Here is a 13,568-nt window from a genome sequence, read left to right as displayed (position 1 = left end):
ACAGATTCATTTCAGTGTTCTTTTAATAGCAGATTAGTTATGCGATTGCTCATTTATGTTCTTTAATGTTTCTGTTTGAAGTTCAGAATTATCTGCAAGAATTAACTTATAGTAGATAACTGGATATAGCATATTCTACTATGTAAGCTCTATAATATTAAATGTTACTGAAGCTTTATAGTTTGACCAGACAACAGCACATCTTAGATCAGATTACCAAACTACCGTGTAAGAGGCAGGGGTTTTGTTTGTTTCAAGTAGAACAGCTAGTTTGGCACATCATCACAACTGGATATCTAAAAGCAAAAAATAGTAGCTTGAAAGCAAAGTTAACAATGCTTAGCTTTATCCTTTGCAAACAGTATAGTGATTGCATCTGTACACTGTAGTCAAGCTACTGAAAAGAAACCTAGTTCACATGCCAACTTCATACTGGGAGCTAAGAAAAAGTTTTTACGTACTTGGGTATAATGGTTTGAATTTAACCCCTCTCCAGTAAATGCTTTGTTGAGACGAATTTTTTCTATGCAATTTCCTTACTCTTTGGAAGAGTAAGGAAAAAATGTATGTCAATTAAAGAGCAGATTTAACACAAACGAATCATTAAAATGCCAGGAAATGCACAAAGGACTGTAACATTTCCAGGACTTCTTTAGGTCTGCATGCATATTCTTAAACATTATCTCTATCAAAATTCAGTTTGGAAGAACATCAGAGTCATCTTTTACTGGAATAACTGTTTTGTGTTTTTGGACTCTTCACTATGAAAAAGAAATCTTGGTGCATTAGACACAGACAGTGCTCACCAAAATCTACACAGAAGATCTGATAAATTATGGAGCTTCATTAAGCTGGTATCAGGCCAGATCTTGAATTGTATTTACAGAAGCTTGCCCCTAAGGCAAAAAGGCAGCTTTTGTTAAAAGTTGTACTATACTGGACATCATCTCTGCAACACACTTTAAGGTAAACCACTGTCTCCAGCTCTTCATCACCATGTACAAGTTCAGTAACTTTGATCACAAATCTTATGGAATAAGGCTACTCATAAAAAAACTGGTTTTCACTTCAGTTAATTATCTTTATTATCCTTGTAGTAAGATATAATCCATAGTATTGCCTTAAGGAAGGTAGGAGATGTAGCATTAATTCACCACCTGTCTAATCTGCTAGCTCCTCATCATGAAGCAACATGCATCGTACTACCTAGTACAGACACTGCCTTTTTTCCCAGCTAGTGGTGAAGATGCGAGGGCAGGAGGTGAGGGTAGAGTGGGGAGGAGGACAAGATAGGAGATAGGTAGGAGAAACAATGTTTGGGTTCTAAAAGTATTTTGGTAGGGGAGCACAGGGCTTCATGATTCTGCAACAGGTGGTACGAAGTACAAAATCCAGGCTTTTTCTCTTCACATAATGCCTTGCTTAGCATAAGCAGTCCACTTGGAATATACGTGCATGTCATGGTTTGAGATAGCCTCTGGGGGAAAACAAGATTCAAACCACGACAACACTGCTTATTAATTGCATGTGAAGTGCATGTAAAATAAATAAAAAATAAACTAAAAAAATGAGGGAAAAGGTATACTTTTAACAATTCCATTGTAAAAACATTTTAAGAAACTGCACTCATATAGGTTTTGGGGTATCTTCAGTCAGTGCAGATGTGACTGAAGTTGTGACTTCTAGTTATAACGTACATGATATGGGTAAAAATAGCAGTTCTGTCTAAGTGACACACCTGTGATTGTACAGGCTGTACAGACCTGTAATGGACCCTAAAATCTTATGTGGTTGTCTGGCCCACTTTTTAAGTTCATGCTGCTGGCTGTGTAGACACAATTCAAGTAATGCAAGCACTTGCAAAGCTTGTGCTGTGAATGCCTGTACAGCCATACTGCTGGGGTAAACAGTGTCTTAGGAAATTTGCAGTGCTGTTTCAGTCTTCAGAATGTGATGGAGGTTGACTGTGAATATAATATTGTTGTCACCATTCTGGTTTTGGAAGCTGTGCTATAGACAGTGTTTCTCACTTTGGACTGCAAAGTTGTTATGAGAGCCATCATTAATTTGTCATCAATGGTTCTCAGTCCTGACACTGAACATTTTTTTGAGCTTTAGCTAGTAATTATTCTTATATTAAAAAAAATCAAAGCTCCCAGTCAGTCTGTTGTACTTGAACTGAGTTGCAGTACTCTTAAACTCTAAACTGCTTCTACCTTTTACAACAAGACTTTATAGAACAAACACCACATTGTCCTACTATTTTTAAAATTGATCAGAAAGTCTTTTCTAAGTTTTTATTCATGTAGCTCTGAAGTTAACTCCTTTAATCTTAGTTTTCAGTTATAAGCATCTGTCTTTCAAGAGTTAGTAGAGAGCTAGTGTGGTAAGGAAGGCTACCACTATTACTTAGAAACAACAAGACTTGTTTCCTTACCTTCTTAGGAACAAATGTGGGAGGATGAAAATGCTGAGGTGGTCTTTTGCTCCTCTCTCCTGCAAAATAAATTGTTTATCTTAGATCTCAGGTACTAGGAAAAAATTAAGAGGGTTGTTGCTATGACAAAGCCATTGTGCTGACACCAGTCTCCTTGTTTATGAAGGAAGTAACATCTACATATTAAACAAACTGACCCTGCTGGCTCCAGTGTTTGCTATTTTACCTGAATCGCTTTGAACTTACAGTTCTTTCAGTGTAGTTAGTCTGATAATCAGCTGTTCTTGTTCAGTATTTTCACTTTCCCAAATAAGAGCAAGGCAAAGAGACCTCTGTAATTGTTACAGAAGTAATAAAGCATATAATTGACCCCCGTGGGAAAATTTGAACTGTAGAAAATTCGATTACAGCTGCCAGCCCACAAAATATGCTGTGCTGTGCAGCCTATGGACTTTGCAAAACAGTATATACAACACAAGAAAGAGGAACTAATCTTTGATTTGTGGCATCATATGGGGTATTGTCAGTGTTTTATTATCTGAAAGTTCTATTCTGAATCCTTTTCTTTAACGACTGAGGTGTCTTTTACCTATATGTTGTCCCATCCACTCTTACATCTCTCTTATCCTTGCTGTTAATTGCATTCATGGACATTACGTCTAATGGGACAGTAGCTGGAAGAAGTAGAGCACCTCAGATGTCTATTTTCTAAGTATTTTTTATCAACCAAGGCTTGAAACAAAAATTGCTTTTTAAAATACGAACTAGTGGAATTAACTGTGTAATGCAGCTGATCTCTGTAGTATAAATTTGATATTAAATTACAATATTAAATTCTGTTTTACGAGAACACAATATGAATGACTGAGATCTCTAAATGAATGTGTCATTTTCATTTAAATAAAGACCCTATAGTTAATGACACCAAAAACTGAGGAAAAAATAATAAATTGTGCTAATGTCTTTCAGGGATAAAATTCCCCAGCCCTCAAGAAATATAACAAGTATTTTAGCCTAAATTTTTTTACTCTGCTTTAATAGTGTCCCAAAGACTGCTCCTCAGTGCCAACTTTGATCTCAGTTTCTGCAACAGGAGACAAAGATGGCTTTGCCCAGTGGGCTTTAATTTATGCAAATCAGCAGATGGCTTTGCAGGAATACGATTTGTTATGTTTCCTAAGTGGATGAGTTTGCTTTTTTAAATATCCTGGCAGCAACAGATTTGTCAATATCTTGCATTATATTTTTGAAATGGCCTTTCAATTACTTTAATTGTGGTTTGTTTGATTTTTTTTTTCCTCTCTCTCTTTCCCTTTTCCTCTTTTATTTTCTCAATAGATTCTGGGACTTTTCCAAGCCTAATCCTTTGCTGGAAACAGTTGAGCATCATACTGAATTTACATGTGGACTGGATTTAAGTCTTCACAACCGTGGTCAGGTAAGAGCTGTATGAATTTACTTTTTGCCTATTATAGCCACAATGGTCATGGCTGGACTGCAGGACTCATATCCTGAATAAGTCACCAGATTGCAGAAAGCTTCTGGAAGTGAGTCTGGCTGATTGCTTATTAAATAAACATCATTTCAGGTCCATTTTTATTTATAAAGCAGTTACTTGCATTGGGTAGGAAAGGAGGGCAGGACAGACAAAATAGCAAAATCAGATAACTGAAAGCCATGGTGAGCTCAGGGAAAATGAAGTAGTTTTGTTTCAGAAGGAAGAGTAATAGAGAAGAGCCCAGAATGCAAAGTTGAGATACAGAGCTTTCTTCCATCTATTTAGATTGTCGGGTTAAACATTGGTAGTGTCGCACATGATGCCTAGACCTGGTTTGTCATACTGTTTGGAGGACTGTAAGAGGCTTAATATGTGGTTGAAATTCTAAAATTCTAACTTCCTCAGCTATTATCGTAAATGAGTGGAACCCTTCATCAGTGGCACTTTTATTTATCTAGTGGTTCTGGTAGGATTCTGCTCTCCTTCTATTGATACAGTCATTTCTTGTAAGCAGAGGATTTTTTTTGTAGTATGAACTGGTGTTTTTGGACAAGAAACTCAGAAAATCTGAAGTTAATTATTTGCTTTAAAATGAGAAAGCCTTTAGTTTTCACTAGAAAGTACTGTAACTGAGTTAACAGTAACTAATGCATTATTTAATGTGCCACAGATATTACTTACATCTAGATTCCTCTTAAATTCAGAATGAAATGAATTTTTTATCCCAGATAAAAATCTGCATTTGTGGATGCATAACATCCACATTCAAATTCTGTTTGGACAAAGCAAATAAAACCATTGTAATTTCTGCTGATAAAAGGACACAGGAGAAGGGTATAAGTTTGGCAAAATACTTAGCTTAATGCATGGGGAACCATTCTAGCCAAATGATAGCTTGATGAGTTTTCTGCCTGGTTGGTTGTTCCTTTAATTCTTTTGCTTCAGTGGTGCTGCAGTAACTGTTCAGGAGGCCAAGCTGTGAGCCACATAGGGAATTTGTGAGGCTGGAAAAAACCTCTCAACGTTCAGGTTAATTTTTTTATTAATGCAGGTCAAGAATGCTTAAAGGCCACTTACTGGGAATTAAAACTTCATCCCAAGTGACTGCATAGATAGGATTCTACCTGAATTGGGTCCAGAGGGAGCAGCAAGCATAGCTTAGTACACTTAGGGCCTCACAGTGCTGCAGCTCTGCATGTGCTGAGCCCAGTTCAGCTTTCTACGAAGTTGGTGTGGGTTTTGCATTGGATCTGAATGAGGCAAGAAGATTTTCTTTTCATTTTGTACTGAGGATGTGATTACATCTTGACTGTAAGCCCATGGCTTCGTGGTAGATAATGAATTGAAAGAAAACTGCTGCACATGCACTAGTATGTTGAAAAAAAAAGGAAAATGATGGTGTGCATAACTATCAACATTAGGGCATTTGTGCATTCAGGTATCCTTTTTTCCATGCAGAAATTCTACAAGTCCAGTGTTGGACTTAATGCCCAGAATCTGTAAATCTGGGGTATATATCTGTATTTACTGCATGCCAATGTGCGTTCCAGACAGAAGTTTGGCATTTGCAACAGCTTTAATATTCCTCTGGTTTTTTCTGTTGAGTTCATTTAATCTATTGTGAGGGTTGGATATCACAGCAATGCAAAATCTAAATGTTTTGGTTTTTAAAAGAAGTTTAAAAACCTGTGATAGAATTAAACTCTCACTAAGTTAAAGAATGAACACAAGGGAAACTTAACCCTCATTTTTAAAGGAAGACCAATGAGACATCACCTTGAGTACTCTGTTCAGCTCTGGGGCTTGCAGCAAAAATAGGACATGGACCTGTTGGAATGAATCCAGAAGAAGGCCATGAAGATGATCAAGGGGCTGAAGCACCTCTCCTGTGAAGACAGGCTGAGAGGGTTGGGGTTCTTCAGCCTGGAGAAGAGAAGGCTCTGGGGAGACCTTATAGAACCTTCCAGTACTTAAAGGAGTCCTCCAAGAGAGCTGGAGAGGGACTTTTTACAAGGGCATGTAGTTATAGGACAAGATATAATGCCTTCAAACTGAAAGACGGTGAGGTAGGTATAAGGAAGAAATTATTTACTGTGAGGATGGTGAGACACTGGAATAGGTTGCCCAAAGAAGTTGTGGATGGAAGTGCTCAAGACCAGGCTGGATGAGACTTTGAGTGACCTGGTCTTGTGGAGGGTGTCTCTGCCGATGTCAGGGGGGTTGGAACTAGATGATCTTTAAGGTCCTTTCCAGCCCAAAGCATTCTGTGATTCTGTGAATGCTTACTGAATAGTTGCTTCCAGTATGAGCACATGCAGCCTTTCCCTGGCTTCTGCATCAATGCAACAAAGATAATTTGCTTTAATTGTATGCTGCTGTTCCCAATATGTAGGTTGTCTTCACGTCTGCTCTTTATCAATCTGATAATGAGCTCTATTGTTTATTTTATTCATGTATTTACATGATTTGTGATTTTTCATGTATGCTTTATAAGGAGTTACGACTTGAGATTTGAACTGCTTCTCTCCTTCAGGGAGAAGGAGAAGGAGCATCCAGGGAGAATGCAGGGTATTTTATTCGTAATGGACAAGCTATTCATTTATACTCAAATTAAGTATCATTCTGGTAATTTACCTTTGTTTTCATTCTTAATGATATTTTTGTTGTCTAGACAGATTGTTTTATTTGGCTTTGCCCAATGAACTTCAGCATTTTTGAAGTATCTTTTGCGTGTCAAGGGAAAAACTATCTGCACTATTGGAAAAATGTTCAAAATAGATATTATGATTAATTAGCTAACATAGGAATTATGAGACATTCCTGTGGAACTGACCGAGTTTTGAACAGAACCCTCAGGCACAGAGAAGGTACATGCAGGCAGGCTGGTTCTTGCACAGTATCTGCTAAGGGAGGCAATATGTGGAGAGAGATCTAGTCATAAGGAATTGGTTGTGAAAGGACCCATTAGTATTAGCTGGATGAAACAGAAAACTCCTTTGGCCTAAATTAAAGATTCTAGTTTCTGTTTTGGAGTGTGTGCCTCTATGTAAAGTAAGTGTTTTTTGAAAGCTTTGCATTTTAAAGATCAGCTGTTGTTTGGTTTAGTTTTTTCCCCCCACCATAATGTTAGTGTTAGGTTCACAGCAATTTGAAACAACAAACAAACTTTCAGATGCATAGAAAGATGGGTACTTCACAGTGCAAAGCATTAACAGAAATGATCCTCATGATATTCAGGGTATTTCTCTATTAAACTGCAAGTGCTGATGTGAGAGCTTGCCAGGCAGGTTGTCTAGGAGAAAATACTCCCAACTCCCCCTTTCAGCCAAAGTAGCTTTGGCACACACAAGAACAGTGACAAGACCCTAAGCACCAAAAATCTTTTAAATTTGTAATGGTGTGTAGCATTAAGAACTGAACAAATCTCTTCACCTTGTCAGCCACATTAAGAGTACGCAGTTTTTTAAACCAGATAAGTTCTTTCCGAAGTTTGAGGATAAGGGAAACAATTAAAGTTTGCTTCTTTCTATACACGCTAGATATGCATAGGAAGTATGTAGGGATTATAAAACTGGTAATCAGCTATGTACTATTCCTCACTTGGGGCTGTTAATGCTAGACCATATAGTGGAGTTGTACTCTGTAGCTCACTGGATTTCTTATTTCTCTCCTGATACTTACTTTCCCTGTATGTGATCTCTGAATGTTCTGATGAATTAAAATGTAATGCTCCTTTAAGCCTGTCTCTTACTGGGATTTTGCTGTGTTTACATTTGTGCTTACATGCTGTAGCTAACTTCTTTTGGTATTGTTTGTGCAGCTTTATTTAAAAGCAGCCTTTTTCTTATGCTGTAGGTTAATGTGATATGGCAGTCATGAATTAATTTTAGATGTCTTTAGGCAATCCATTAATGACACAGATAAAAAGTACAGATCCTGTGAACAGTCACTTCTTGTCTTGATTCTGAAATTATTTCAATAAGTATATGAAGAATAAAAAATGCATATATACCACAAATTTCTTTAAATCATGGACAGAAAAAATACCCAGCCATTTCTGTTGTAATTCTAAAGCTGTATTTTGCTTTACACAAACGTGAGAGATGCAGAAGCTCTGAATTTTGTCTGAAAACCTTTTTCAGCTACACCTCGCATCTGTTCTGAACTCTATAAAGCAGTCAATGGAAAGTATAAATTAATGCTTTCCATTGAGTCAGGCTTTCTGTCTTCTGCTGAGAATAGGATTAAATATCTAATGGGAACAGGAGAGGAATCTTTCCATTTCTCTATATTTTTATGTTGCACACAATGACATTCCTAAGTTGCAAGGATACGTGATTTTTAACGGATGTGATGGCAAGTGGTGTAGTGGCTCAGAACACTTGATATGCGAAAAGCACGTTAGACATCTGTGACGTGCCAAATCAGAACAAGACTTCATGACATACAATACTGAGCTAGCTCCCTTAGGAAATAAAAAAATGTTCTGCACCAAATGAGGGTAAGCCAAATGTAGGTTCTGTAGTTCAAAATCATCTTGTTACCTGAATGCATGTTGAAGTCTGGGTTTTAGAATCACTTATGTACAGCACAAATAGCGATCACTTACGATTTGCTTTTACTGTGAATGTGTGTGTTTGGATCATGATTACACTACAAATAGACAGCTGTCTTTCTAAATAGTTATTTCTGTCAACATAGGTTGGGAGGAAACTTGTTTTCTCTAGTCCTCTGTCTGGCTGCACCTCCTTATTTTTCCAGTTCTCCTCCCCTCTGCCTGATGGGGTTGGGGTGAGCGAGCAGCTGTGTGGTACTTCATTGCTGGCTGGGGTTAAACCATGATGCCCAATCCATAATACCACATATTATGTATGATACATTGATAATACCAGTGGAGGACCCATGACTCTTCTGCTCTGTGTTACACTGTCCTTGTGATTCAGCTGTCCTGAACCTCCAGCTTCTTCTCCCTAAAGCTGCAGGGTATCGCCAGCACATGGTGCCAAACCACAGTCTGCTCCTTCCTTGCGCCTGGCTAAGAGGCAGTTAGAACTGAGCAGAGGTGCCTGCTTTGTAGCATCGGTCTGTTGATCCCATGAAACGTTTCTGTACTGATGGTATTATGCATCACTACAATTTCAAAAGCTGTAATTTCTTACTAGTTGGAGGGACATCGTAGCCAAACTGTATATACTTGAGCTGCATGCCCTGAAGGTAACTTGATATCTGGTTCTAAATTCATCCAGTTTTATGGAGAAATTTTTGATCATCTGTCAAGTGTTCGGTGTACAGGTTTGTTCTACTACTTGTTTTCTTTGAGCACCTTTTGCAGTGTGCTGCATTAGTTGTGCCAACACACGAAGCAGGAGAACGAACAGGAGGGGCTGCTGAAGTTGGCTTAACGGGTATAGCCAAATATAAGTGCAGAGGATGTCTTTAGTGAGGCTGTTTGGCTGTGTATTTTGCCATTCATTTAAATTAATTGTTCACCCTCAGCAGGCCCAGAAATATTGATTGTTCCATACAAAAATGGAGTTATATCTTGTGGAAATGTGCAGAAAAACCGACTTTCTCTGCTTTTTTCTTTTGATCACTTGCTCTTATCTTTTACACTTAATTGCCAAGGAACTGATAGCTTCCATCCAGCTGTTGTGGCTGTCCCACTGCTATAATTATAACACTATCTGTACTTCATTTTAGTCTCTCCTTATGGTCCTTCCCCAAGATGCTACTAAAGTTATGTAGTTAGTGATTCTTTGAGATAAAAAGAGCCTACTTAATTTCAGAGTGGATTTTTTCATGAAAATACTAGATTTCACCAGCTGCAAATGTTAAACCAATTTGAACATCTTCCAGAGTTGGAGAGACTAAAAGAAGGTGACATTTCTTGCTGGTGCCTATAGTGTGTCTTTCCCAAACTGTTAAAATTGAAAGTTTCACTGTGTAAGTCAAAGCCAGCCACTCATGAGTAATGATCACTTTTTGCCATTAGCAGCTAAAGTCTCTTCCTAAGGTGTTTGGAAAGGTTGCTGTCAGGCATCACAATTCTGAAATGCAATTTATCCATGCAAGTGTATGGAGAGGAAAAATGCACTTTGATTCTGAAGTATTGGGAAGGGTGGGAGGCAGTATTTTCTTTCTCCTTAAGAAAGAAATGGATTTCTTATGCAGTGTTTGGAACATCTGTTTCTGATAACTCTAGTTTGAACCTAGATCTTTATAAAAAGTTCTTTTCCAGGGTTTGTTTTATTCTGTCTTTACTGGAAATAATAATTAAATTAAGGTGTGTTTTTTCAGAATTAAATTAAAAAATACTGGTGTTACTGCACATTAAAAATTAAAAGTTATAATTTGGAAACTCACATCACTTTCACTCTTGTGTAAAGGTTAACATCATATGCAGTTCACTCTGGCAAGTGTTAACCAAACAGGCAACAGCAGTGGTTCAGATTTTCTAGACCAAAATAGGTATTGAATGAATTTAGTGGATCATGCATGATCCATTATGCACTTGACCAATCAGTTTTAATGCTCACCTGTGAAAGTAATTTGATGAGTAGCAAACCTAATAGCTTGTTTTATCTCCCCTTAATCTCCATCCCACTCGCTTAGAGGATGCTCAGGATACCTCAAAAATACATAATAATGATATAAATAGACCGTTAAATTCTGTTTGAGAAGACACAGAAGATGAGAAACTAAAAGAGAAAGGGAAACACAACATTAATGGAAGTCAAGAACTGAATAATTTTTCTATTGTCTTTTCTACAGAATAAAAAAAAAGACAGGTCTTATTAGTTTTATTTGAAAATAGGATGGGGAAGAGCTGAGAAATGGATCACTCTCAGGCACATTTACGTATTATTGTACGATTTATTATGAGCACTCTGAAAGCCGCATTAGTTCTGGAAATATTAATCTAGAGAGGGCTGTACTTTGTTCTGATTAAACCTGTTCTTTGTTCCTGTTCTGAACTCTTTAAGTTATTAGTTGTTATTTTGAATGTATTTAATCTTGGTTAGGGCGTGGAGATTTAGTACGCCTTCAAATACTTAAAGTTAGTAGCTAACTTTGGAGTTTTCTCTTGTTCTCTTGCTTCTGAGCAGTAAAGAGGCAGAATGTTATGCAGGTAATTGCACTAGACTGAGTGGATTGCCCTGGGATGCTGGAAAAGGTCTAAGTCTATTGCGAGGCAAGATGATTGCGATGAATAGAAAACAGAGAGCCTGTCGAGGGATTAAATCAGTTAGTGAATGGAAATGACTGATATATGAATGGATGTCTGTATTAGATCAGTTGGTGGAAAACATTGTTATACTCTGGGACAAGGATAAACACTTCAATAAAATACAGGATAGCTGTTTTAGTTGAGTTAAACTATGATTTTCTAGTCAAGCAATCATCTTCCTGTGATGACTGCAGGTTTTCATTTGTGTACTTGCTTTTTGGCTTTACTTGAAGAGAAATACAGTGGTCCTCATCTCTACTGGCAGACAAATTGACATGATATGTACTCTGCAGTAATAACCATACAGTACCTTTAGTGTATATGCTAGTACTGCAAATTTGCTACTAAAATAAAAGCATTAAAGATAAAAGTCATTTTTTTAGGCTGCCTTTGTCACAAATAGCTTTAGTTACAATGAAAATTACCAGGTTTAGAATGCTTTTTCTATTTGCATTATTTCTTGATGTAGTTTACCAATCAGTGTAACATAAAATATTCTTGTTTTACAGTTAAACTCTAGTTATTTTCCTTTTCCCTGTAATTTATGGTAGTTGAAAGTTGCTATAGTAGAATTACATTCTATAGCTTGATACAAGACCAATTCAGTTTTCATAAATGATAATGAAAATTGCATGGCATACAAAACATGCCATGCAAAATAGTCAATAATGCAAGAATATGACAGTTTATACAGTTCCTTGCAGCTGAAATAAACTGTCCTCTGCTAGCATGTCAGTTTGAAAAAAAAAAAAATCATGCACCTTCTAAAAACTGAAGTCAGTGAGATTTGTTTGAATCTCAGAGTAAAATTTGTCCCTAAAGCAGCAGACATTTTTACAGAAAGACAAACCTCCATGCCTTTATGCTCCTAATGCTGAGGACTTCTGTCAGGTAGGCAAATAAAATGTGAGTCCAATTTCAGTTTTCCTTTGTACTTCATCCTGCCACAGGAAGATTTTCTTCACCTGTTAGTAACATTACCTCATTGATCAAAATATAAACTCTAGGAAATTGCAACTTTTTGTATGTCATGTTTATTTACTGTAGTGTGCTGGATCAGCTCTCGTCCCAATGAAATTTCTATCCCTATTTTAATATTTAGTTTATTAAAAAAAAAAAAGGCTAAAGTGCTTTAAAGTATGTATTAAAAATGTTCACGTGTCTCATTAGATCTGACATTTGTAAATACTTTTAAACCACTTATATTCCACATCCTACGTTCCCCTGTTCTGGGGAAAGGCACACAGCAGTCATAAGACCACTGTATAAGATATATCATAAGACAAAATGAAGGAAGACATTTCATAAACTGATGCAATAGCTGCATGAACAGGGACTTCTCTTTATCTCAGGATTCATCTTAGTTGTTTGTATTTGAGGCAGTGATAATCTGTGAGATACTGCAAAGGGGCACGTAGCAGCTGTCCATCAGTGAATGCTGGCTGCTACACTCTTAGGTTACAGTTGTCCCCTTTTTTTGACAGTCTTGGCTGTATTTTGAAGGAATATGGAGAAATGGAAATGCTATTACGTTTTGTAATGCTGTTCCATGCTGTAGTGTCCCAGTTTTCCATAGGTACCTGTTTGCTGTTCTTCGCATGTGTATTTTCATCAAGGTTTCTGATATCAGTATTTCATTACAGGCTTCCTGCTGCACAGGAGAACTTGATTCACTGTTATTTGCTGTAGCTTTTATTTTCCTTTTGTTGTGTGGCTGTTTTCACCTTTCACCATCAAGTCAATGAGTTGGGCAGCTTACCACAAGTGATCCTTTTCAAACTCCCTTTTAGTATCCCCTGTTTATTTTTAGTGCTGCTAGATTAAAAGGTTCTGTAACTATATTTGTTCAGAGGCTGTTTCAGGGATGCTAATTACTTTGATAACAGGTGGGAATTCCCATGGGATTTTTCCAAATGTTATTTCTGTTTCTTGTTTCTGTATGAAAGTAAAAAGTATTGCCTATAGAAATACAGACATTGATCTATAGCTATGGAGAATAGTAAAAAACCTGAACTTTATGTGATTGCCAGTTTCTATACAGCATTTAGTGGAGAACACATTTTCTTTTTGGTATTATTTGGGAGACTGCAATGCAGCAGAACATTATGCTACAGAAAGCTCTATTATGTCATATGAATAGACAGACACGTTGTCAAGAGTTTTTTTGACCCATTTAGATGTATGTGGAAAGTACTTCAAATAACTAAGTAGAACCAGCTAAGGAAGCAGTAGAAATGAATAATAGTGCAGTATAGTAAACATAAAATGGGCTAATTATAGTCTGAAATCAAATATTGTAGATGAATTTCCAAATTTTTAGTGTGCAGCTGTTCATTCTGGCTCTAGAAGAGAACAGGAATTGCAGTCTACAACAGAAGGAAGCTTGTTGTGCAGAGGATCCAATA

The 13,568-nt window shown here is 37.1% G+C and overlaps 1 protein-coding gene across 1 annotated transcript in view; it reads left to right on the top strand.

The window, feature by feature from the left end:
• Positions 1 to 13,568, top strand: part of PEX7 (peroxisomal biogenesis factor 7) — a 44,331-nt gene that overhangs the window by 27,006 nt on the left and 3,757 nt on the right. Inside the window, exon 9 of the mRNA XM_051792619.1 lies at positions 3,776 to 3,875. Coding sequence (XP_051648579.1) covers positions 3,776 to 3,875 — 100 coding nt within the window. The remainder of the gene's footprint in view (positions 1 to 3,775; positions 3,876 to 13,568) is intronic.

This window comes from Manacus candei, unplaced genomic scaffold (genome assembly GCF_025592945.1).
Source record: "Manacus candei isolate 608988 ecotype Guabito, Panama unplaced genomic scaffold, ASM2559294v1 h1tg000034l, whole genome shotgun sequence".
Taxonomy (NCBI): domain Eukaryota; kingdom Metazoa; phylum Chordata; class Aves; order Passeriformes; family Pipridae; genus Manacus; species Manacus candei.
This window is presented reverse-complemented; position numbering and strand designations above follow the sequence as displayed.